We start from the raw sequence: 20,372 nt of genomic DNA, 5'->3' as shown, positions 1-20,372 counted from the left end.
TCAGAACAGGGCAGGAGAAAGAGCACCCCAAGAAAGAGGCACTCCTGCTGTCCTTCCTGCAGCTGGAGCATGGTGCAGTCAGCACCTTGTCATGCTTCCCATCCACACACAAGTGCTCATGCCAGCTGGTGTCAGCTGTAAGGGAGAATGTCCTAGGCTCCTTTTGCTTTTTGGCAGGGGTAGAAGCGAGCAAAGCAGCTAACCTGTGTGCCTGCTCTCGCTTGGCTGGGCAGGTTTCAGGTTGGGAGGCTCTGCTCAAGTAGATGTTCAGGCTTCAGCTAGGAATCAGACTGATAGCTTATATGTTGTAAAATAAATTTAATACTACTGTGAAAATCAATTTTATTTTGTTTTGTTCTAAACTAGCATCTACTTGCTGACATGGATCATTAAGTGAAGCTGAGCAAAAAGGACTGGGAATGAATGAAAACCTATTTAACAGAGCAGCAGCAGCACTACCTGTAAAGAATAACAACTAAAATACAAAGCAGAGCATTTAAGGCAGTGGGTGACATTTCGTGTTCATCTCATCATGCCAGCATACCCCAGCTACTCTGAAATTTGTTTATGTAAATCAAATAGACAGACACAACATACTGTGGCAATGCGCAGTTTGATGAGAGAAAATTAAATTCCATACAACAGCGACACCCAGCACTGCTACGGATGCAGACCCCAGGAACATTTTTATTATAATCTCTGTTCCACAAGGCTTTGAAATGTGGCCATAAAAAATTTGCTTCCTAATAAAACCTGGCACACAGCACAAGATCTTAGCCCAGAGAAGAGTTGTTGATTTCTTTTCTCCTCTCTGCGCAGACCAAATCCTAAATTCACTTACAAAATGAATAACAAATAAATACATTTTCATTAGAGATGAATTAAGCATGACAGTTCAGCCTGTCCTACACTTCTCAAATGCAAAAGAGAGAAAAGAAGGTTGTTCCTTGTTTAGAAATGTACTGCATTCATGGGCCACAATGGCAGCTGGGATGTAAATAATGAAATCTGGTGACTTTGCATAATGATTTAATTGCTTACAGTATTTTAACAAGTTCCACAGCAAAAAGGATAGCTATAATTAAAAACAGTTTACTTTAAAAGCTCCTTGTTATGTTTAATCTAAATATGTAATCACAACCTAACCATTGTAGACTATAAGCTTTGTATTCCCTGTTGTAGTGGAAATGCTGAGTCACAGCCTGAAACAGTGATGGAGCACCTGGTGGGAAGGTAGGGCCAACTCAGGGGAGCTCGGTGCATGCAATGAACCCCTTTTCCAGACCTCATTTGAAGGTTGTCAGTGGAGGTAAGGGTACCTGTCTGGAGATCCCTGTGTACCTGAGGCCTTCTGAAGGTAAGCAGCTTCTTTCCTTTATTTCCGTGACTATGGCTGTTGCATTGAGCAAATCCTTACTTCTTGTAGCTTGGGATCTTGCTGCTCTGCTGTCATTGTTGTGCTTTCCATTGCACTATACATGTGTCAGCTCATCCCATGAGGGTCATATGAGTAACACATCCCAAATGGAGCTGACAAAGTGGGACAATGGAAGGATGCTCTGAGACATTGTTGAGTGTTCATTGAAGAGCCCTCCCCAAACCTCATGGTAGTACAAGCCTTGCTTTTCCTACTACTTCCCCAAAGGGAACTCCTGCAGAATCCTACTCTGTTTTTCCCCACAAAAGAGATGCTTGGCATGCTGGAATAGACGTGTCAAATAACAAGATATCTGAAAGGAACAAGCAAACCAAAGAATAACGCCCTTTTCAAAATGATATTCTCTGGGCACACTGCCATACACACAAGTTCTGTTTTTAAGATGACCAACACCTGGATGTTGCTAACTGAAAATGCAATTTAGGCATATTAACAGTGCATGATTTTATCACTAAAGAAATGCCTGTCCAACACAAGCATCAACTTCAAGCAATACTAAGCTGACTTAGTAACAGACTGCACAGGCAACTGCTACAGCAAACTGATCCTCTGGGACCCAGCCAGTGACTGTAGACAGGTCAAGAAAGACTTGCAAAATCAAGACCAGAAAACAGTGATCTAATGTATTCTTTTTAAAAAGGGTAGAAATTTAAACTGTTCCTTTAGCACATATGGAAAACTCTGAATTTTGAAAATTAAAACACCACTATTATTTTTATAATTGTGAAAGTGTGGGGCACCTAATTCTTTCTACAGTTAATCATACATGATGACAAAAGATTGGCAGCTTTATGAGTTTTAATGGAGGCAGAATGCATCCAGCCTGTGAGACTGCTGTGCTAACAGTATTAGTGGGAACTGTGCAAAAAAAGAATTGTTTTCTAGTAAGACTAGGTTGGTCAGTGTGTGTTGCTCAGATTTTTGAAAAGCAAAATATCAAGTGGGTGAACCTGATTGCTTATTATTGTCTTCCAACTTCGCCAATAGCTATTATATACGGGTATCCTTCCTATAATACATCCCTCTAACATTTTATTTCCTTGGCTCCCACCAACAGTTTCTAGAAAGAATGTGCTGTTACTCATTTAAATTGGACAATTCAACAATAGTGGAGGGAATAATGGAGAGGAACCACAATCCCTCAAAGTGATAATAACCTGCAGAGATATTTCACTCCTCGTTTTTTAACCAAAACCTGACATTTCTCATTATTTCAGAGTGCAGACTGGCTAATCCAGAAGTATATCTATCATAAGCAATTCAGGTACAGAACTGACATCAGAATTACTTTTACTGGTACCAGCCAAAAATGAACTATGTCTCAATGACCACAGATCAAATCTCTCCCACAGAGATATAGCAGTATATCTGCACCAAAAATTTCTAAGTATTGAAATGAAAACATGCAGCTGTAAATCTGAAGAGAATGTTTAGAGAAGATTCTCTCTTTGTCTCTACCTTCCAATAGCCCATACTTGTCAAATAACAACAGTATTTTATGCTACTTAGCATGTAAAAATCCATCACAAAACATAAAGAATTTATCTATCCAGACGAGATAACAGTAGTTCTAGTGCAAAATACTTGCAGTAAGATATCAATCCACAGGAAACACACCAGAGTTTGGCTTTTCCTGGAGTCTCAAAGCCCAGTTTTCTAAAAGGTTCAGGACCCAGGTGAAGAGCATGGAAGCAATTTGTTTTTCATCTCACTGCTCTTACAAGAAAGCAGGCTCTTGGCAGCAATCACAAATACTACTTCTGACTATAAGAAAAAGAGACGTTCTACCTTCATTGACTCTGTTCTACAGTTTTTGAAATGAAATGCTGTAAATCTCAATAGCACCATAGAAAAATACAAGATTTCTGTAATTGTCCTACTACAGTGAATAATGAGAGACCAATCAGATTGCAATGAGATGCAATCTGCATTTATTATTCTTCTGGTTTGCAAAGAATAAAGAAATGCAAGCTGGAGTTTACAATAATGGCATTTTCCTCTGTACTACTATTCTTCATGCTGAAGGAGTGTGGGTGTGAGAAAAGTGAATGGAATCAAGCTGTCTACTAAAAAACTTGAATAACAAAGTTTTTCAGCTTCAGTCATGCACTCATATCAGGCCTTTTCCTACACATATGCACTGATATTGTTATGTTGTTACTCAAATAGATGACTGGGATTTTTCTACTAAAGGCTAGTATCAGATCAGAACAACAAAGAAACAATTAGAAAAGCTGAGGGGAAAGCCAACATTAACAAAAGCATTCAGTAACATACTGGCTGTGAAGAAATCTGGACTGGACTTAAAAAGAATGCCCTGGGAGCAACATGAGATAGAAAATGTTTCCCAACAGGAGGAGCACACCAGAACAAGAGAACTTCCACAGGAGAACACTCAACTGCACAAGAAATCCTCCAGACTGGAATAAAGATAGAGCTTGATGAAGCTGCAAAAGGAGCCACATGGTGTGCTTGCCTATCATAGCAGGATAATGGGTTCGATGACCCAGCAGATCCCTTTGATTTCTATGGTCATAGAACAGCAATAAAGTAAATTGTCTGTAGTTCTGTCACTTGGGTCTTCTTTTCTAACAGACGAACAAAGATCTCGAACTGCAGAGCTAAAACAAACCAACCAAGCTTACTTAGAACATTATTTTAAGTGAACATATAAATAGCTAAACCATGCAGGGTTGCTTCAGAGCTCTATGGGAAAGCAAGAAAAAAGATTGATTTGGGTGTTTGATGGAAGATGGTTCAGCGATTGTCTCTCCTTTCTGTGAGGATTTTATACTCTTTATTCTGAGCTAATGCATGATACTGGTAAGCACTGTCTTTCCTCACACTTGGTATGTTTCCAAAAGGGAATATCAGATTAACTCTCACTTAATCAACCCTCTAAATAGCTGTAATCTCAAACCTCTTTCTCCAGTGCCTATTGCTGATGATAGTCCTAGGTAAACGTTGTCAGCATGGCTACAAAATTCAAGCATGTTACAACAAAGTGCCTTCCAGTGCTGTTGAAAGTTTCAGCCTCCAATGTCAAATGAATCATTACAGTATCACTTTCCTTTTGGCTTTGCTTTCAAGTCCTCCAAAGCAAAAAATTTACTACCGTTTTAAAACTGAGTCCTGTCACCTTGCATCCAACTGCCTCAGAAACAAGTATGTTTGACTTCAGCCATCATTTCATCCACAATTTCATCCTTAACAACCCCAAACACATAAGAGCCAGAGAAAAAAAAAATCCCACTTTACTATCATATTGAACACACCATGTTCTTGCAATGAATCAGCACTGTGAGGCTTTAATCCTCTTTCAACTTTCACTAAATACCATAAATCAGAAAACTGTCATCCCTAGTGTGACAAGAAACCAGCTTTATTCCCTTGAGATGCTGATGAAATAAGTATGATGAGACCTTTTTTTTTTTCTTTTTTTCTTTTTTTTTTTTCCCCTCATAGGGGTTGTTTACAAAAGCGTGAAGAATCAGGAAATGTAATCTCCAGCACAAGTTCAACATTGATAACTTATGTGTTGGGAGGTTTTAAATAGCATTCGCGTTGAAACTAGTTGATCTTTGAGGTCCCTTCCAACCCAAGCCATTCTAAGATTCTATGTCCATATTTTTAAACATGCCTCAGGGCTCCCTCTTAAGCTCCTTCCTACTGTAAAATGGACAAGCCACGTGTAGCATATGACTACTGAAGCAACTTGAAGAATGACTTCACAACAAAGAACCATTTCTTTTATCAATCATTTTACATGTCATCTTGATTATTAAAGAACAAACCAATAACATTCAATGGGAGCTAACGTGAAAGGTACACAATATTGATTGAAGTCAAATGATCTACAGTCCCAAATACTTCTGACACCTGGGCTGTATTAATAACTGATATTTTCTGCATCTTTGAACTGCTACTCCTTCTTCTGGCCATCAGTTTTCCTACCCTCCTCCAAGCACACAAGTTGCAACCATCTGAAAATAATTGCCATGACAATTGATGCTGGTCACAAGAGTACGAAAGACAATACCAGCAGCAAAATTCAATAAGCAGTGTAATGAAGCACAATAGATCATGGGAAGTTTCTTGTGGGTTCATGGTATGGACAGTGAGCAATCTGGAGGATTCCTGGATGTCCCAGGGCTATCCACTCTCTAGACTGAGACATTCACATATGCTGTCGAGGGCGACCAAAGTGCCCTGAATAGGACAGAGGAATGCTTCAAAGGAGCAGAGTATAAGCTTGGAGGACAAAGGCAGCAGGATGATGACAGAGTGGCTTAAAAATGAAAACAGATTCATGGAGAGTAGGGCCAGAAAGGCCATTACAAAACCTTGTTCAGTATCCTGTGACACAAAGGGTTGAGCATGTTGTACAGCTGTAGGAAAAGCCAGAGGAAGATTTTCAGAAAAGTAAAACAGGGTTAAGCAGCCTCCTCCCACACACTTTCAATTTTCTGAGCTTTCAGCTTACTGACCTTTTCATCTTTGCCACTAAATAACCATCCAAAGACAGAAATCTAACATGAATCTTAAGTAAATGAACAGAAACAAACACATTTGTTTTTATCTATTCATGTTCTAATAATTAAGGAAATGTCATAATCATAACCACAGGTTATGACACCTCTGTGTGGTGTCATTATAAAGCTGATTTAGGTTTGGTTGGATGAATTAATTGATTCCTTACCTCACCTTAATTCAGACTTTCCTTATTTTATCGTTACTGATTCTACAATTACTCTAGGCATTCTTTTCTATGTCTTTTTATCAGATAACAGGCTTTTTCTTCCAACTTTTTTTTTCAGTTTAAGGATTCCTAATGACGTCTAAGTGTCTTGCTAATACTAGTTAATTTAGCTAACTACAGTGTTATTGGGAAACAGACTGGTAATGCAGGAGAAATGATGAGTTGCAGTTATGACTGACAGGGTTATGAGCAATTGCCTGATAATCTCATTTTTTCCCCCCAACTCTGAGTTAAAAATAATATCATATTTCTTCCTTCAGCTATGTAATACTTTGTTATGTTAAAACTGAGTTCAAGAAGTTGAAATTTCTTTGAAAGAAAGCCTCAAGTTAAGAGCAGGTAGTAAGCCTCCAGCCAGGAAACAATTCTGTAGAAAAGTAAACATTGCTAAAAAAACCTTATAACCTTGCTGTCAAAGCATTATGGCTCAAGGTAAGAACCACTAGAGCCCCAAATGAAAGCAATGCAGGCTGATGGAAAGAGCAGCAGACAAATAAGGCCATTTCTTGCCCAGATGCAATGTTTCCATTAGGATTGGTAGTACTGGAAGCAGCTTCTGAAATCCAGAATCAGGTCCAAGGAGAAAATGACTTTTGTTCATAGGCAGCACACTGGGTATATTGTCGTATCCAGGACCAACAAATCAAGTTTTACCCGTAAGCACTACAAACTGAACTCTAAGAAGGCATCTCCAGGTAGGAATCAACTACTCTGTTTATCCAGGTCAATACATTAATTAAGACCTGCAGCATTTCTCCTGCTGAATAAAGACACCATGCTATTTACACACCATCACTACTAAGATTCAGCCAAGATAGTGCTAGCTTCAAAGGATCTGCCATATATATACTAGTGATCTAAAGGGCTGTAAGATTTAAGGATTTTAGCAAGAAGCTTATAATTGCCTAGCCCAGATGAAGGGCTAGCATCTCTACTTTTTATACAATTTGGCAAGTGCTAGCATGCATGGAAGTGCCTGTGGGGATCAGGAAGCATCTCTGAGCAAGCATCCCTATGATCAAGCAAGCACATCTTCAAATCTGAACCTAAAATGCGGTAATGTGGGAAAAATCTTGGTCTGCAGTAGGCTGAAAAGACAACAGCATGATTTGCTCCCAGTCCTGCCAGCCTGGGATATAAGTCTTCTCATAAGAGCCTCTTCCCCAGCCTTTATTTCAAACACAAGCCAAAAGATGATGGTAGTTCAGCCGAATGAACAGACAAAGGGCTCGTGCCATTTCCTCCTAGAAACTGGAAAAAAATAAAATCCTTTCTCATTCACTGTGAAGCAATCCCAAATGGCAGCAGTTTGCCAGTTTTGAGGGACCCTGCAGACCAAAACTTGCCCTTGCCCAACTCCAGCAACCTGGGTAAAGGGGTCAGTGTTAACTGAAACTGCAGTTAGAAAGAACGTGGGGCAGAAGAAAAGGAAAAAGGCAATGGACAATTTGAAACCCAGCTGGTAGGAGGGAGATTAAATGCTGTGCTGGCTTATCAGCTGTAGGTGGATCCCTTCACCCCAGTTACTGTGGTGCTCAGACGCTATTCCTTGAGGCCTCATATATTTAACTGGGAGCATTATTGCCACTAAAAAAACAAACAAACAATTGTTGTAGATATTTCTAATGTAAGAGAGACATAAAGAATGACAGCAAATTTAATTCCCTCTGAAATTTAACGACTCATTTCCAATTGCTTTTCTTCTGTGGATTTGTCTAAAGTGGTGGAAGGATGGAGGGGAATTGGATGCTGTGAGTGAACTCTGATGGCTTTCTGAACACCCTGACTGCTCTATGGTACATAAGCACGCTGTCAGAGCTGACACCTTTCTGTAGCTTTGCACAGTACTTCACAGGCAAAAAGGAGGAGCAACTTTAATTCCATGTTTCACAGGGATGCTAATCTTGAGTATTACATCTAAATTATGCCAAAGAAATATTTATAGGATTAAATTCTCCCACCAGCTAAACCAGTATAAATCTGTTGTAATTCCATGATCTGAAGATCCTTTGCTAATTAAGTCACCCCAAACCCAAGGAAACTTGCACAGCCAAACAATACAAGAAGTCAGAGGGCAAGCTTCTCAGCCAGTTCAAGGCTCAGCTCTGCACACTACCTCCTCCTCTCAGGCAAAGCCAAGAAAATTCAGACCTGGGTCAGGAACTCCTAATCCCTGCTCTCAAAGCTGCAAATCCCTCTTAAGCATTTTGCTACTTTTCTCTGCAAATATTACTGTAACAGAAATCTTGTGGTTATTTATTTATTTATTTATTTTAAATCAGTTTATCCGTCCCCTGGGCTTTTTGTAAAAATCAGATCTCTTTAGAGATAAATGATCTTTTTGATCATATTTAGGAGCTCCACATACAATACTACAGCCAGTAAAGTTATTTCTCCTTTTATGTTGAAGCCTCTCTGCCTCATTGAGAGCACCTGTAATATTTACAATGGTAAGGCAATACAAGGGCAGCTCTTCTTCACAGTTTTGGACAATAGTAGTAAATATAATGCAAAAATAAAATAAAATAATAAGATATATATTATTATTTTTATTATATATATATATATATATACACACACACACACACATATATATATAATAAAAATAATATATTACTTTTAATATATTATTTATATACTTTTAATAATACACACACACACACACACACACACACACACACATATATATATATATATATATATATATATATATATATAATTTTTATTACAATTAATAATAAGAATTACAATAAGCACAAGAGGAGAATTCTCTCTCCAGGTGATTGTGCTTCTTCCAAGGTCCTAAACTGAAAGGGTCTTTAGATTCAACTAGCAAAGCCCCTGCATGCATTAAGTACATGTGAGGGAGAGATGGCTCATGAGCCATGATAAATTACTACCACTTGGACTTGAAGTTAATCAGGAGTGTAAGCACCCTCTTGGGCTAGGCCAGAGCCCCTCATTATATTGTGCCGGGACTGTAATGGACTGATTATTAAAATCCTTCTGTTGAGAGTGATCATTAGAGGAAGACAATACAGCATTTGATTAACAGTAAGTCAAAGTAAGACATACTTCACTGACTCACTACCAGGCAGCAGAAAAGTGCCATTTCCAATTCCTTTAATATCAGCTTAAAAATATTAGATATTTCCTGATTAATTTTGTTGTGTGGGATTATAAAACCTGCCTTGCACTCCTCTCTCTTTCTCCTTCTTTTTTTGGATGGTCATTTAAAACCCCTATTTAGTCTAATTTTATTCTGTTTAATCTATTGTTTTATTGAGCAATTTCATTGTTCTGGTTCTGCATAAGACTTTTCCCTTACTCAGTAACTGCAGTCTGTAATAACAGCAATCAAGGCAGTTTATCCTGACAAATGTGTCAGAAAAAGACTGCTGTGACTTTGAAATATTGGAAGTGACTGATAACATAATGTACGAAGCAGAATAAATGCATACAAATGGGAAGTTTTAGCTGAACTAAGTATGAACTAAATGCAGTGCCAGAGCCTTGCGCTGAAAGCTCTGTGTGCAGGTAGGTACAGTGGCAAATTGCTAAATACACTCTGCAAAGTGTTTTATTCATAAAGTGGCCAGCACAGTTTTTCTTTGGCCATATCATCATTATTTTCTACTTGCACTTAGCCATAAAGCAGGATGAAACCACATTTAAGTACAAAAAGTAGCTCTGGAAAACACTTGGCTTTTATAAAAGTTATCAGATATATGACAGCTAGGATAAGTCCATGATTTATTTTGGGCTAATCTTGCTTCAGTGCAGCACACAAGAGACACTGTGCCAACAAGCGTCTCAACTGTTTCCAGCTGATCCACATAACCAAATGCTTCTATCTATTTTAACTCCTTCAAAGCCTCTAGAGTTAGGACTGCTTGCTTGGTAGCCAGTTCTGATCCAAGTAAATGACATGGACCGAGTCCATGAAATATTTCAAGTTAAATTCAGATCAGCCAGACATAGCATTGATAACACTCCCAGGTTTTGGTACACTGCAGCCTACTGCTCTGTGCCATCCTCATCCACGCCACAGCACTATTTCTCCCTGTCTTGGGCACCCCTAGGGCTCAGACCTCAGGGGCTCTATGCAGGGCAGATCAGCTGGTTTACATGGTAACCAAAGCACAGAGCACAGTTCTCCAAAGCCACTTACTGTTTTTACAACAGCCCAGATGAACATCAGAAAAGTTGCCTTGGCTTCCTTATCACTGTCAAGTCTTATCTGAATGTGGACAGAACTCCTACAAACCTCATCCCCAGGGCATTTTTTTCTTGAGGCCTACATAAAGCAAAGTCTTCCCAACCCCAGCTTCACACTCCCTCCTGCATGGTAATAAGTAATAAGGAAAGTTCCCTTTATTCAACCCCATAACATATGAATGGCTAGTTGGCTGTACACCCCAGAAATAAAATTCCCAGCTTAGGTATGCATAAATCCCCAAATAATTACAGCATCAAGTTCACTATTTACCAGAGCACATTTCAGCTTTGAAAACAGGCTTTACATTCAGGCAAAAGGCTTTCGTTTTTATCTAGAAAACAGGGTCAGCTGAAGACTAGCTTTATGGTGCAGCTAAAGGTCAATTACCATTCAAACTAACAAAATGGGTTAGGAAAGATCTATTATTCTTTACCATTTTGCTTCTGTTGCTCATTTTATCTGAAATTGGCTGACCAGTGCTATATGCAACTTAGGTCAAGAAGCAGCAACCTTTGGCAGGCAGTGCTGCTGTAGGAGTGGGACAGCTAAGCCTTTATTTGTGGCTCTGTAAACCAGACTGCCGCTCAGTTGGAGCTCTCCTATATGCTGGAAAAGCTTTGCACTCACCTTCCACCTTCCTGCATCTGCAGGCAAGCCAGATGTCCAGCTGCATTGGAGGGAGCAGTTATATCTGCTCCCCTTGAGGCAATGGACATGAGCACAAGAGAAGGTGGCCACAAAAACTGAAAATTCCTCCAGTAAAGTGCATGTTAACGACACGCATAATCTCTTCATTAGAGATTCATAAAATGGAGAGGTCTCAGAGGGAAGCTACTTGTGGAGACTTCTTTTAGCTTTACTGTCATCAGATTTATAACTAAGCTGTTTCAAATTCTGCAGCAGTGCACTCTTTCTATAAAATTTTAAAACACACAAGCAACTTGGCTTACAATAAATGTTACATCCATATAGTTAGATGAGCAATGCTTCTGCCACTGACTGTCAGCACGCACCTCCTTGGGCAATATCTGGTCATTTGACAAACCAAGCCCGAGGTGCTTAAGGCTATGAAGTTTTTTAAGAAATAGCTTGCAAAGTGTTATCTACAGGCAATTTTAACACATTGCATTTTAATAATGTTTCCATTTGAACAGTTCAGAGATGGTGATGAGGGATTTACAAACACCTTACCTGGCTTGCTTTTCTGAAACTTGGAAAGCAGTGCCCTTTCTGAAAGCAAACAGTAGCATGGTGAGAGAGTCTTTTTGTTTTTAAACAGCACCTTGTTTACAATGAGCAGCAACTCCTTCACACACATCAGATACAGGAGTGCCTTCCCACAACAAAGTAGATGAGCAGTTCTCTAATTTTCATAGCTTGATGCTGAATGAATGCAACAAGTTCTAATGATTTTCCCTTATGTCTTTCTTCCTCAAGCTACTGAGTGCTACTACTTCTGCATCCTTTAACTTAGCCTCATCAATTATTATCACAGTATATTTTAAAAGCCCACTAATATGCTGGCTGCTACTACATATTTTCATTAATATATTTTCCATTATGTGCATGCTATAAATTTAAGACTTGCCGCATAATCTTTTAACTCATCCCATCAGTTACAGTATTACAGCATATTAAAAAGTTGCTAAAGTCTGTGTTTCTATCTCTCTCAGTTTCTAGTAATGAATTTACTATGGACATGAAACCTCCAAGGCATAGAGGGCAATTGCAGTTATCTCAGAGGAACTGGGTCTGGAACAGGGAAGGTGGATGTATTTTGAGGCCTAGGATCTAATGTAATTCCTAGTTTCACTCCTACAAGCCTCGTGTGTACAGTTATAATATTAGGATGAAATGTGTTACTTTTGATGATTGATAAATATTTATTACTTTCGTGTGTTACTAGAGGGGTTATTACTTTACATCCTACTTATCATCAAAACCAACCTGTTGCTGCGTCCTACCTTGAAGTTAACTCTTTCCTTAACAGTGACAATGTAGGAATTAATAAATATTGTATTTTCATGTCAAATTGTTCTGATATCTGGAACAAACTTTCATTTTTTCCTCCACTGTAATTTCAGTCATACGAACTTGTGACATGGTCTAAGGGCAGGCCCATTTCCATCTAAGTACAGCGCTTACCTCAACTCCAATAATTCTAATTGTTTTCTACAAGAATAAAAGCATTCAAGAGAGAGAAGGGTTTTACCGGCATCTCTACAAAGGACACCTCTAGAAGAAGAACTAACAGCTGACAGCTCTGACTGGAAAGCACCCACATGAATGGTTGAAGAGAGTTTGTGGAATGCTCCCTTGACATGTAGGGGTGAATGAGAAAGCTAGGAAAAGAAAACTTGTGAAGGTACATAAGTGATGTGAGTACTCATAATAAACTATTTGGATTGTTCACATGAGTCCGTGCATCAGACACAGCAGACATTCACCTGGGTTTTCACAGAAAATATAAATGGTGGAGCAATTTCCTTAAAGAAAGAAAGGAGAACATAGTCCCAAGGTCCCAGAAAAACAAATTAAGCTACTTGGGAAGGAAGTAATTTTCCCTGCACTGTAGTCTTTGGACATCAGTGACCTCCAAGACACAGAATGAAAACCTGAGCAGGGAGAATTAATAGCAAGGAGGCAGGAAGAACACATATTTATGACTCAGGGCAGGAACTTTCTAAACCTCAGTTTTGCTGATGAGATAAAAAAAAAAAGGACAAGAAAAAAAATCCATACCATTTTATTTAAAGCACATCCCTAATGATTTGTGAAATGGAAGTCAAACTGTGCACAGTGGGTATCTCCCCTCCTTGCCTCTAAAGTTTTGGACATCTGAAAAATGCAACAGCTTGCTGCTAGCAAGGTGTCTTAGAGCTTGTCATGGGGAAATCATTATAAATCCCCATTTCTTTTTCCCCAGGAAAGAAAGAAATGTCTGACTTTTCTCGCTGAAACACAAATTCTTTGTGACTCTTTGTGATTTATGCCAAATTAAATCTGCAGATTCTGCAGAAGCTACATGGTGGCTGTGCCTGTCATGCAATGTGCCATTGTATACCCCACCCCTAATAAATTAATACCAGGACGTGTGTGGCTGCTGCTTCTCCTTTGGGCACAAAAACAACATTAGGTGTCTGGGAACTCAGCCAGGGTCAGCACTGGTTGGGGAAACAGCTGACCAACAATGAGCTGAGTGCCATATTACTGTCTCTGTGAGCAATTTTGCTTTCCTCCCACACCCCCTACTGTCACTGCTTCCTTTAAAATAAAAGTGAAGTCACTGAGGCAGAACGCACTCGGATGCTCTAAGAATATAAGAAATGTAGCACAACTCTGGATTAGCTTTTCAGTGGTACTGGGTCTTGACAGCTGTTGAGTTGCTTAAGTGACAGGCTGGCCTCCTAGGAGTGTGAAATTAGTGTTCCTTCTGTACGTAGTGTGCTGCCTTGCCGGGACAGCAGAACAAGTGAGTTCTCCAGCAGAGGAAAGGGAATAGGAACAGGATCTGAGTGCTTCCCAATTGCCTCCTCCTCAACTCCTCCAGAAGCCAGCCACCAGAACCATGCCTGAACCATTGCAGTGGCACTGCAGGCAGCACGGGACATGCTGTGAACTGCTCCGAAAGAGCTCACAATTATATTTATGCCTCCCAGGGGTCAGCGGAATTTTTAGAGATTAGGACTGAAGAGACTTAACAGGTGTCAAATTCAGTGTCAGCACAAACCAAATGACACATCATCTTCAAAGTCTCCTACAAAATTTGTCAGTTCCTATTATTGAAGCCCCTGTCATTACTTTGGAAGAGAAATAGAGACAGAGAAAGCTGACGCACTGCATGGAAGCTGCCAGTACTCAGAAGGTGAAGCCTTAGTGACAAAGACAAGGGGACAGCAATCTACTCCCGGACAGAACTGGCAGCCTAATAGCACAGCCAGGTGCAGTTGTTAAGATCTCTGACACATGAATGAAGTAATCAGGATGCTACAAGCCCCTCACTTGAACATAACCTACAGTATTTTCTACACTACTAGTGCTACAGCCACACATTGTTCTTTGGATGAACTTGAAGAATCTGTTTTCAGAGGCAGCAATAGGCAGAAGGGTCACAGCAACTGTGTGGGAGCCCAGAGGGTCATCTCCCCATCCCAAGACATTAAAAGGGCAGCTTCACTCTGCTGTCAGACTGCTTGCTGTGACTCACATCATAGTTATGGCCCAGAAGAGACTTTCTGCACACAGAAAAGAAAGGCCTCAAAGATCAGTTTATTTGCAGTGCTTTGAGGCAGCCACCTTTTTATTACACTAAGCCATACCCACAAAAAGGCTTTTTGAAGGTATACTGATATCGCATCTTGAATGACATAACCATACTCATCAGAAATGTTTTGTTCACCCCTAAAATGTTATATTTCATTCAGAGTTGAGAGAATAACCCTATACAGGTTTTCATCAAGCTTGCATTAGTAATTAAAATTCTGAGTTTAAATTGCATTAGTTCAAATGTGTGACAGCATGACAGCACTCCCTCTTCTCTCCGAAGATTATAGGCATTGCTTTACACCTGTGAAATTGCAAACACAAATGTACTGTCACCACCGTGCTCCAGCCACTGCAGCCACTGTGCCCTGCATGTGTCTGTCCCCCAGAGAAGGACACAGCAGTCATCCCAAACATCTAATATGTTTGGAAATCCCAAACATCTAAACCTCACCACAGTGCTATCATGATGGCAACTCATGCCCTGTAGCCTGCAAGAGAAGGGAAGAGTATTGATACCTTTCTATCTCTTTTTCTGTTTCTCTGGGAATGGCCTGAATCTTCAGAAAAGGTATTTAAAAGCCTTAAACTCATGCTCATGCTTCCTGCTCTGAGATCAAAATCTCCTGTAATCTTGCTAGACTGTCTACAGCCTACACCTTAGGGATTTAACTCTATGCAGCTTATGGGTTTATATGAAATTTCATAAAAGAGAAGCCCTGCATTTTCACATAAATATATTTATTTGGGAAAAGATTGAGAAATGCCAATATATTTCAATGCAGTAGGGAACTGGTTTAAAGAACGTGAAATATTCATGTGAACATTTGCTAATCCCACCCAGAGAAATCTATTTCCCTTTCTATTTAGCATGCAGGCTGCATCAGCTGGAGGTTGTTCAGCCTTTTCATTAGGAAGAAAAGCAAGGATGATTTGTGAAAACCACATGGATGTAATCATAAGGAACAGTAATGAAGGGGTTTTAGAAAAAAAAACAAACAACCTTGTAAGCTACCTTGTAAGCATGCTTTCTCTTCCATGTGTCTTTTTCTCATCTTGTGTTTCACAGATTCAAACTGTAAATTTATATTTATGGACATAATTAGAAAGGCAATATAATAAGCTCCTATAATACAGAAATAAAAATATGCGGGCAGCACAGACATTTGCAGAGCATACATCTCAGGCTCTCTAAATTCTCTGGTAGGCAGTTTAACTCCAAGAAAATTCCAATTTCTCTGTCCAGCCATTAGTCTTGATAATGCAGTGAGTTATTTTCTCAGCAGTGTTGAGTTTTGCATTTCTATCCAGACACTCTTGTGGTCAAAGATCTCACAAATTATCCCTTTCTTCAACCGCCTGAACTCTCGTAACTATAACAGGAAACTGAAAATGAGGAAGTCAGAGTGCCGATTCCACCAGGGAAAAATCATTCGACCTTGGGAATTCATTTAAGTCCCCTTATATTGTATATTTCATAAGAATTAAATGGAAATGGCATTTACTTTCCATTGAGAGATGGTGATATTTAAATATTGCTTCAAAGATCCTTGGATAAAAAGAGCTATATATGTGCAAATTTTTATGCTTCTTTCTGCTTTCCTACACCTTCAAAATATAATACAGTGAAATTTTGTTATGAAATAAAAGTTATACTTGGAAATGTCATGCCTGCACAGACTAATGATCCAGAAGTTCCCGAAGGTATCAGAAGGTGTAAGCCAGTCTGCCCAGGTGTCGAGTACTGCAGTGCAGAAGATCATCTTTCACCAGAACCAGATATGACCCCAGTGTACTGAGACCTACAGTAAATCTAGAAACGATGTCAGAAATCATTCCTAAGCAGCAGTTTGGTTATATCCACCTTGACTAGCAGAGCAATGGTGAGGAGAACAAGGAAAGCTCAGTTGTCTGGGTATGAACCAAGTCATTCTACTTGGAAAGCTCATCCTATGTCTTAGTAAAGACTTAAATAGGTTCTATAAAGAATATTACTGAACACCTTGACTAGCACCTGAGAATTCTAGCAGTTGGAATATTACAGAAATAAATTTTGTTCCTTTGTTTTGCATGGAGAACTTGAATACAAAGACACTTAATAGACTCAGCCTGGTCATGGTCAGAATATTAAAGCATTCAGTAAATAATTGCCTCTATTGCTAATTGGAATACATAAAGCAAATACATATTTCATTGAATGAAATTAAACATGTCATTGATCCTGTAATCTGCTGTATTATATTACTCGCTACGTCAGCAAAATAAATAAATAAATAAATATAAAAAAAATCAGCTAAGTCATTCCCAAAATAGAACAGGATTTAAAGAATTTAAGCTTCCCCTGTTCATGCAATGTATGTGAACAGACTGATCTCTCTGAATCTTCATACTGTCACACATTAATTACCTTTTCTTGCTCTATGGACTGAAGGCAAAGGCAAGAGCCTGAATGAATTTCATTGGTATGACACAATGTTTCAACCATACTAAGAAATTCCCTGGCAGCATCTGTAAAATTTTGTTACATGCATCTAACGCAAACCATTAGAAACTGGGTTGAAATAATAGGTCCAGAATGAAAAATGATCAAGACATTAGCCCACAGTGTCTCTTCATAGAGCATAGAAATTACTTTTCTAAAATATTCTACATTTCACACATATCCTGATACTGCGTCCAGTTCTGGAGCCTCCCAACTCAGAAAGGACATGGAGTTGGGGGAACAGCTCCAGAGGAGGGCCATGATGGTGATCAGAGGGCTGGAGTGCCTCACCTACAAGGACAGGCTGATAGAGTTAGGGCTCTTTAATCATAGAGAACAGAAGACACTGGGGGGACCTTATAGTAGCCTTCCAGTACCTGAAGAGGGCCTACAGGAAAGCTGGGGAGGGACTTTTTAGAAGGGTGCATAGAGCCAGTATGAGAAATTATTTTAAAGTGGAAGAGATTTAGACTAGATATTAGGAACAGATTCTTTACTGCGAGGGTGGGAGACACTGGAACAGGTTGCCCAGTGACGTTACTGGATGTACCCTCCCTGGAAGCATTCAAGGCCAGGCTGGATGGGATTTGGATCAATCTGGTCTAGAAGGAGTTGTCCCTTCCTATAGCAGGGAGTTGGAACTGGACAATCTTTAAGGTCCTTCCAACCCAAACCATTCTATGATTTAGAAAGCAATAGTGGAATGAAGCATGAGCATTGCAAAGGCATAATACATACAATTAATTCAGTATTTCGGAACCTAGCAGCAAACATGATAGTATAAGTATGTGTAGAGATCTGAAATATCAGATATATTTGTTCATCCCTTTCAGTTTTCCCATCAGCACCCAAGTTTACCTTATTCTCCTTAAGAAAAGGCTTTTGTAACAGGAAGGGTTGAATTATTGTTCATATAAAATAAATGCATCAACTCTTTTCTCATTTTCCAGCTGATGAAATTTAGCCTCTCTCATTAATGTTTTCCAAGAAAAACAGGAGGAACCCAAATAAAAGCAATACAAAGTATATCTACTGAAGTTCATAGGAAACTGAACAATCTTGTATCTCTGAAAAAGTGAATGTCTATACAGCAAAGACAAGATCCTTTCCTGTCACAGGAAACAATTCAAAGAAAGGCCAGTAGTTCAGAAAGACCTTCTCTTAGGATCTGTTTCTCCTCTAAGCTCTTACCTTTGTGAGAAAACATCTCGGTAGGGGCTGCCATGCTGCAGTGCAATCCCATATCCTCTGTCTGCAACAGTGTTCCCGACTGTATAAAAAGAGCAGTCTCCATCATTGATAGCCACATATTCCAGCACCGCTGCATCCCATACAAAGGCGTAGTTCCCATGTTTCACCTGCAGTAAACAGAGTAAGATCTTAGATGATGGGCTGTTAAGTCCAAAGGGAGGCCAGTGCACTGTAAAATGTTGGCAGCTTCAGCACAGTCTGCCCTTTAAAGGGAGTGATGTTTGAGTGCCCAACAGCTGTCAAACAAAAAATGCACTATGTCTGGTGCCACGTGGTGCTTTGCTTGAGCAGCTCTTCAAAAATGGAAGAAATGTATTAGAGAGCAACATGCTATCAATGAAATAGTACAATGCGGAAAAGTTTTACTTTCCCTGCTCAGAGAACAAGAGGAAACATCAAACTTCCTCCATCAGTGTCACATTCCTCCCCAAATCTTGCACAGAGTTTTTCTTTTGAACCCTTAAAACAACTGCTTAGACGGAAGACAGGTATTTGCACTGGGAGAAGTATGGGAGGGCATGTGTGTTCATCCAGAAGGAAGAGCACAGTTCAGGATGGTGCACATTTCAGTCATGTTTCAAGATGTTGTAAATGGCATGAGCACTCATTTGTCTTTTTGACTGTATGCACAATTGTGGGCAAGATAATATCAACTAAGGTTTTTTTTTGTTTGTTTTTTGTTTCCTTCCTTACAGCCAGAGCCAACACAAAGGATCTTACATATCTTCAAACAATTTTGTACAGCAAGAGTATGTAAGTCATTCTGTTTGGTTAAGATAAATCCCAAAGAACCCCTTATCTCAAAGCTTTTGAAGTAATATTCCAATACCCACTACGTTTGAGACAAATTTTTTTTTTTATTTTTTTTAAAATTAACATGAAGAATGTAGATAAGATTTTAGAATGTATTCATAAAAAAGCTTTTAAAAACAGGCATGCAGTCTAAACAAACACTTCCCCATTTCAATAAATTTTCACTTTTCAATCGAAATAGATTTTTCTAAAAAGCCCACCCATCTATATGCTGTTCCAGATCATCTACCAGTTTCCTGCTTCACTGATCTCTACATTAGAGCTGAAGAATTACTTTGCTTTCCTCCTGCCCGTCTGCTTGGCTTCACTCAGTGTTTTCCCCATGCCATATTAGCCAGCTATACTGTAAAACTAGGCTGAACCCAATGACTTTTTACATCTAATGGGAATAAATATGTGACAGCTAAGTGAAAAGTAAGCAAAACACAAGAAGGCCATCTGGGTCCAAGCAATCCAAAGGAGAATTCAAAACCAAGTCAGCATATCAAGATAAGCAATGTCAGTACATCATTTAGATTAGGCTTTGACAATGTAGATTATGTTTTTAAAGACTGTTTACACATAAAAGTTACTGAAGCAAGCCAAACTGGCTGCTTGCTCACAAGATGTAGTGCACAAGGAACTGTTGCATTTGGGACACATTCCTTTTCATGCATAATCAATCTGAATTAGACACTGCAGGCCTGGGAAGGGAATACTTCCTATTTGCATTAGTAGACATGGTAGAGGGGGTATACATGTAAATACCAGAGCAGAAAGGGAGCTGTATTATCTCTGGGATCTGAGTGATTGGCAGGATGTTAAGAATTATTTTCAAAATACATACACACACATTAATGAAGGACAGGACATTTTCTATTTACATGTTCTAAAAATGATCTAAAATGCTTTTTTTGTCTCTCATGGGAGGTTTAAGTCTATCTAAATGGCCAGGGAATAAAGAATATAAATGAACTCATTGTTAACAATACAACTTGCATTCTTATCCTTGAGGCACTGCAATTTACAAAGCATCTACTAGCTCAATTTTGTGCCAGTGTATGTACTTATTCTTCCTAAACATGCTATTTGGCAAAGAAATATAGAGGGTGACTGAGAAAAAAAAAGGTGATTTTTGGGAGCATTTGAAAGGATAATTACTTGGCCT

The 20,372-nt window shown here is 39.2% G+C and overlaps 1 protein-coding gene across 6 annotated transcripts in view; it reads right to left on the bottom strand.

Moving 5' to 3' along the window:
• The window catches only part of GRID2 (glutamate ionotropic receptor delta type subunit 2), a 640,155-nt gene that overhangs the window by 41,231 nt on the left and 578,552 nt on the right, over nucleotides 1–20,372 (bottom strand). For all 6 annotated transcript variants that reach the window (XR_014945306.1, XR_014945307.1, XM_015861346.3 and 3 more), the window contains exon 14: nucleotides 18,353–18,519. Coding sequence is in view for 4 of the 6 variants with exons in the window: in XM_015861346.3 (XP_015716832.1) it covers nucleotides 18,353–18,519 (167 nt within the window). In the remaining 2 variants the exon portion in view is untranslated. The remainder of the gene's footprint in view (nucleotides 1–18,352; nucleotides 18,520–20,372) is intronic.

Source organism: Coturnix japonica, chromosome 4, assembly GCF_054131305.1.
Source record: "Coturnix japonica strain WE chromosome 4, WE-NBRP24, whole genome shotgun sequence".
Lineage (NCBI taxonomy): Eukaryota > Metazoa > Chordata > Aves > Galliformes > Phasianidae > Coturnix > Coturnix japonica.
Note: the sequence above shows the minus strand (reverse complement) of the source record. Positions and strands in the feature narration are given on the sequence as shown.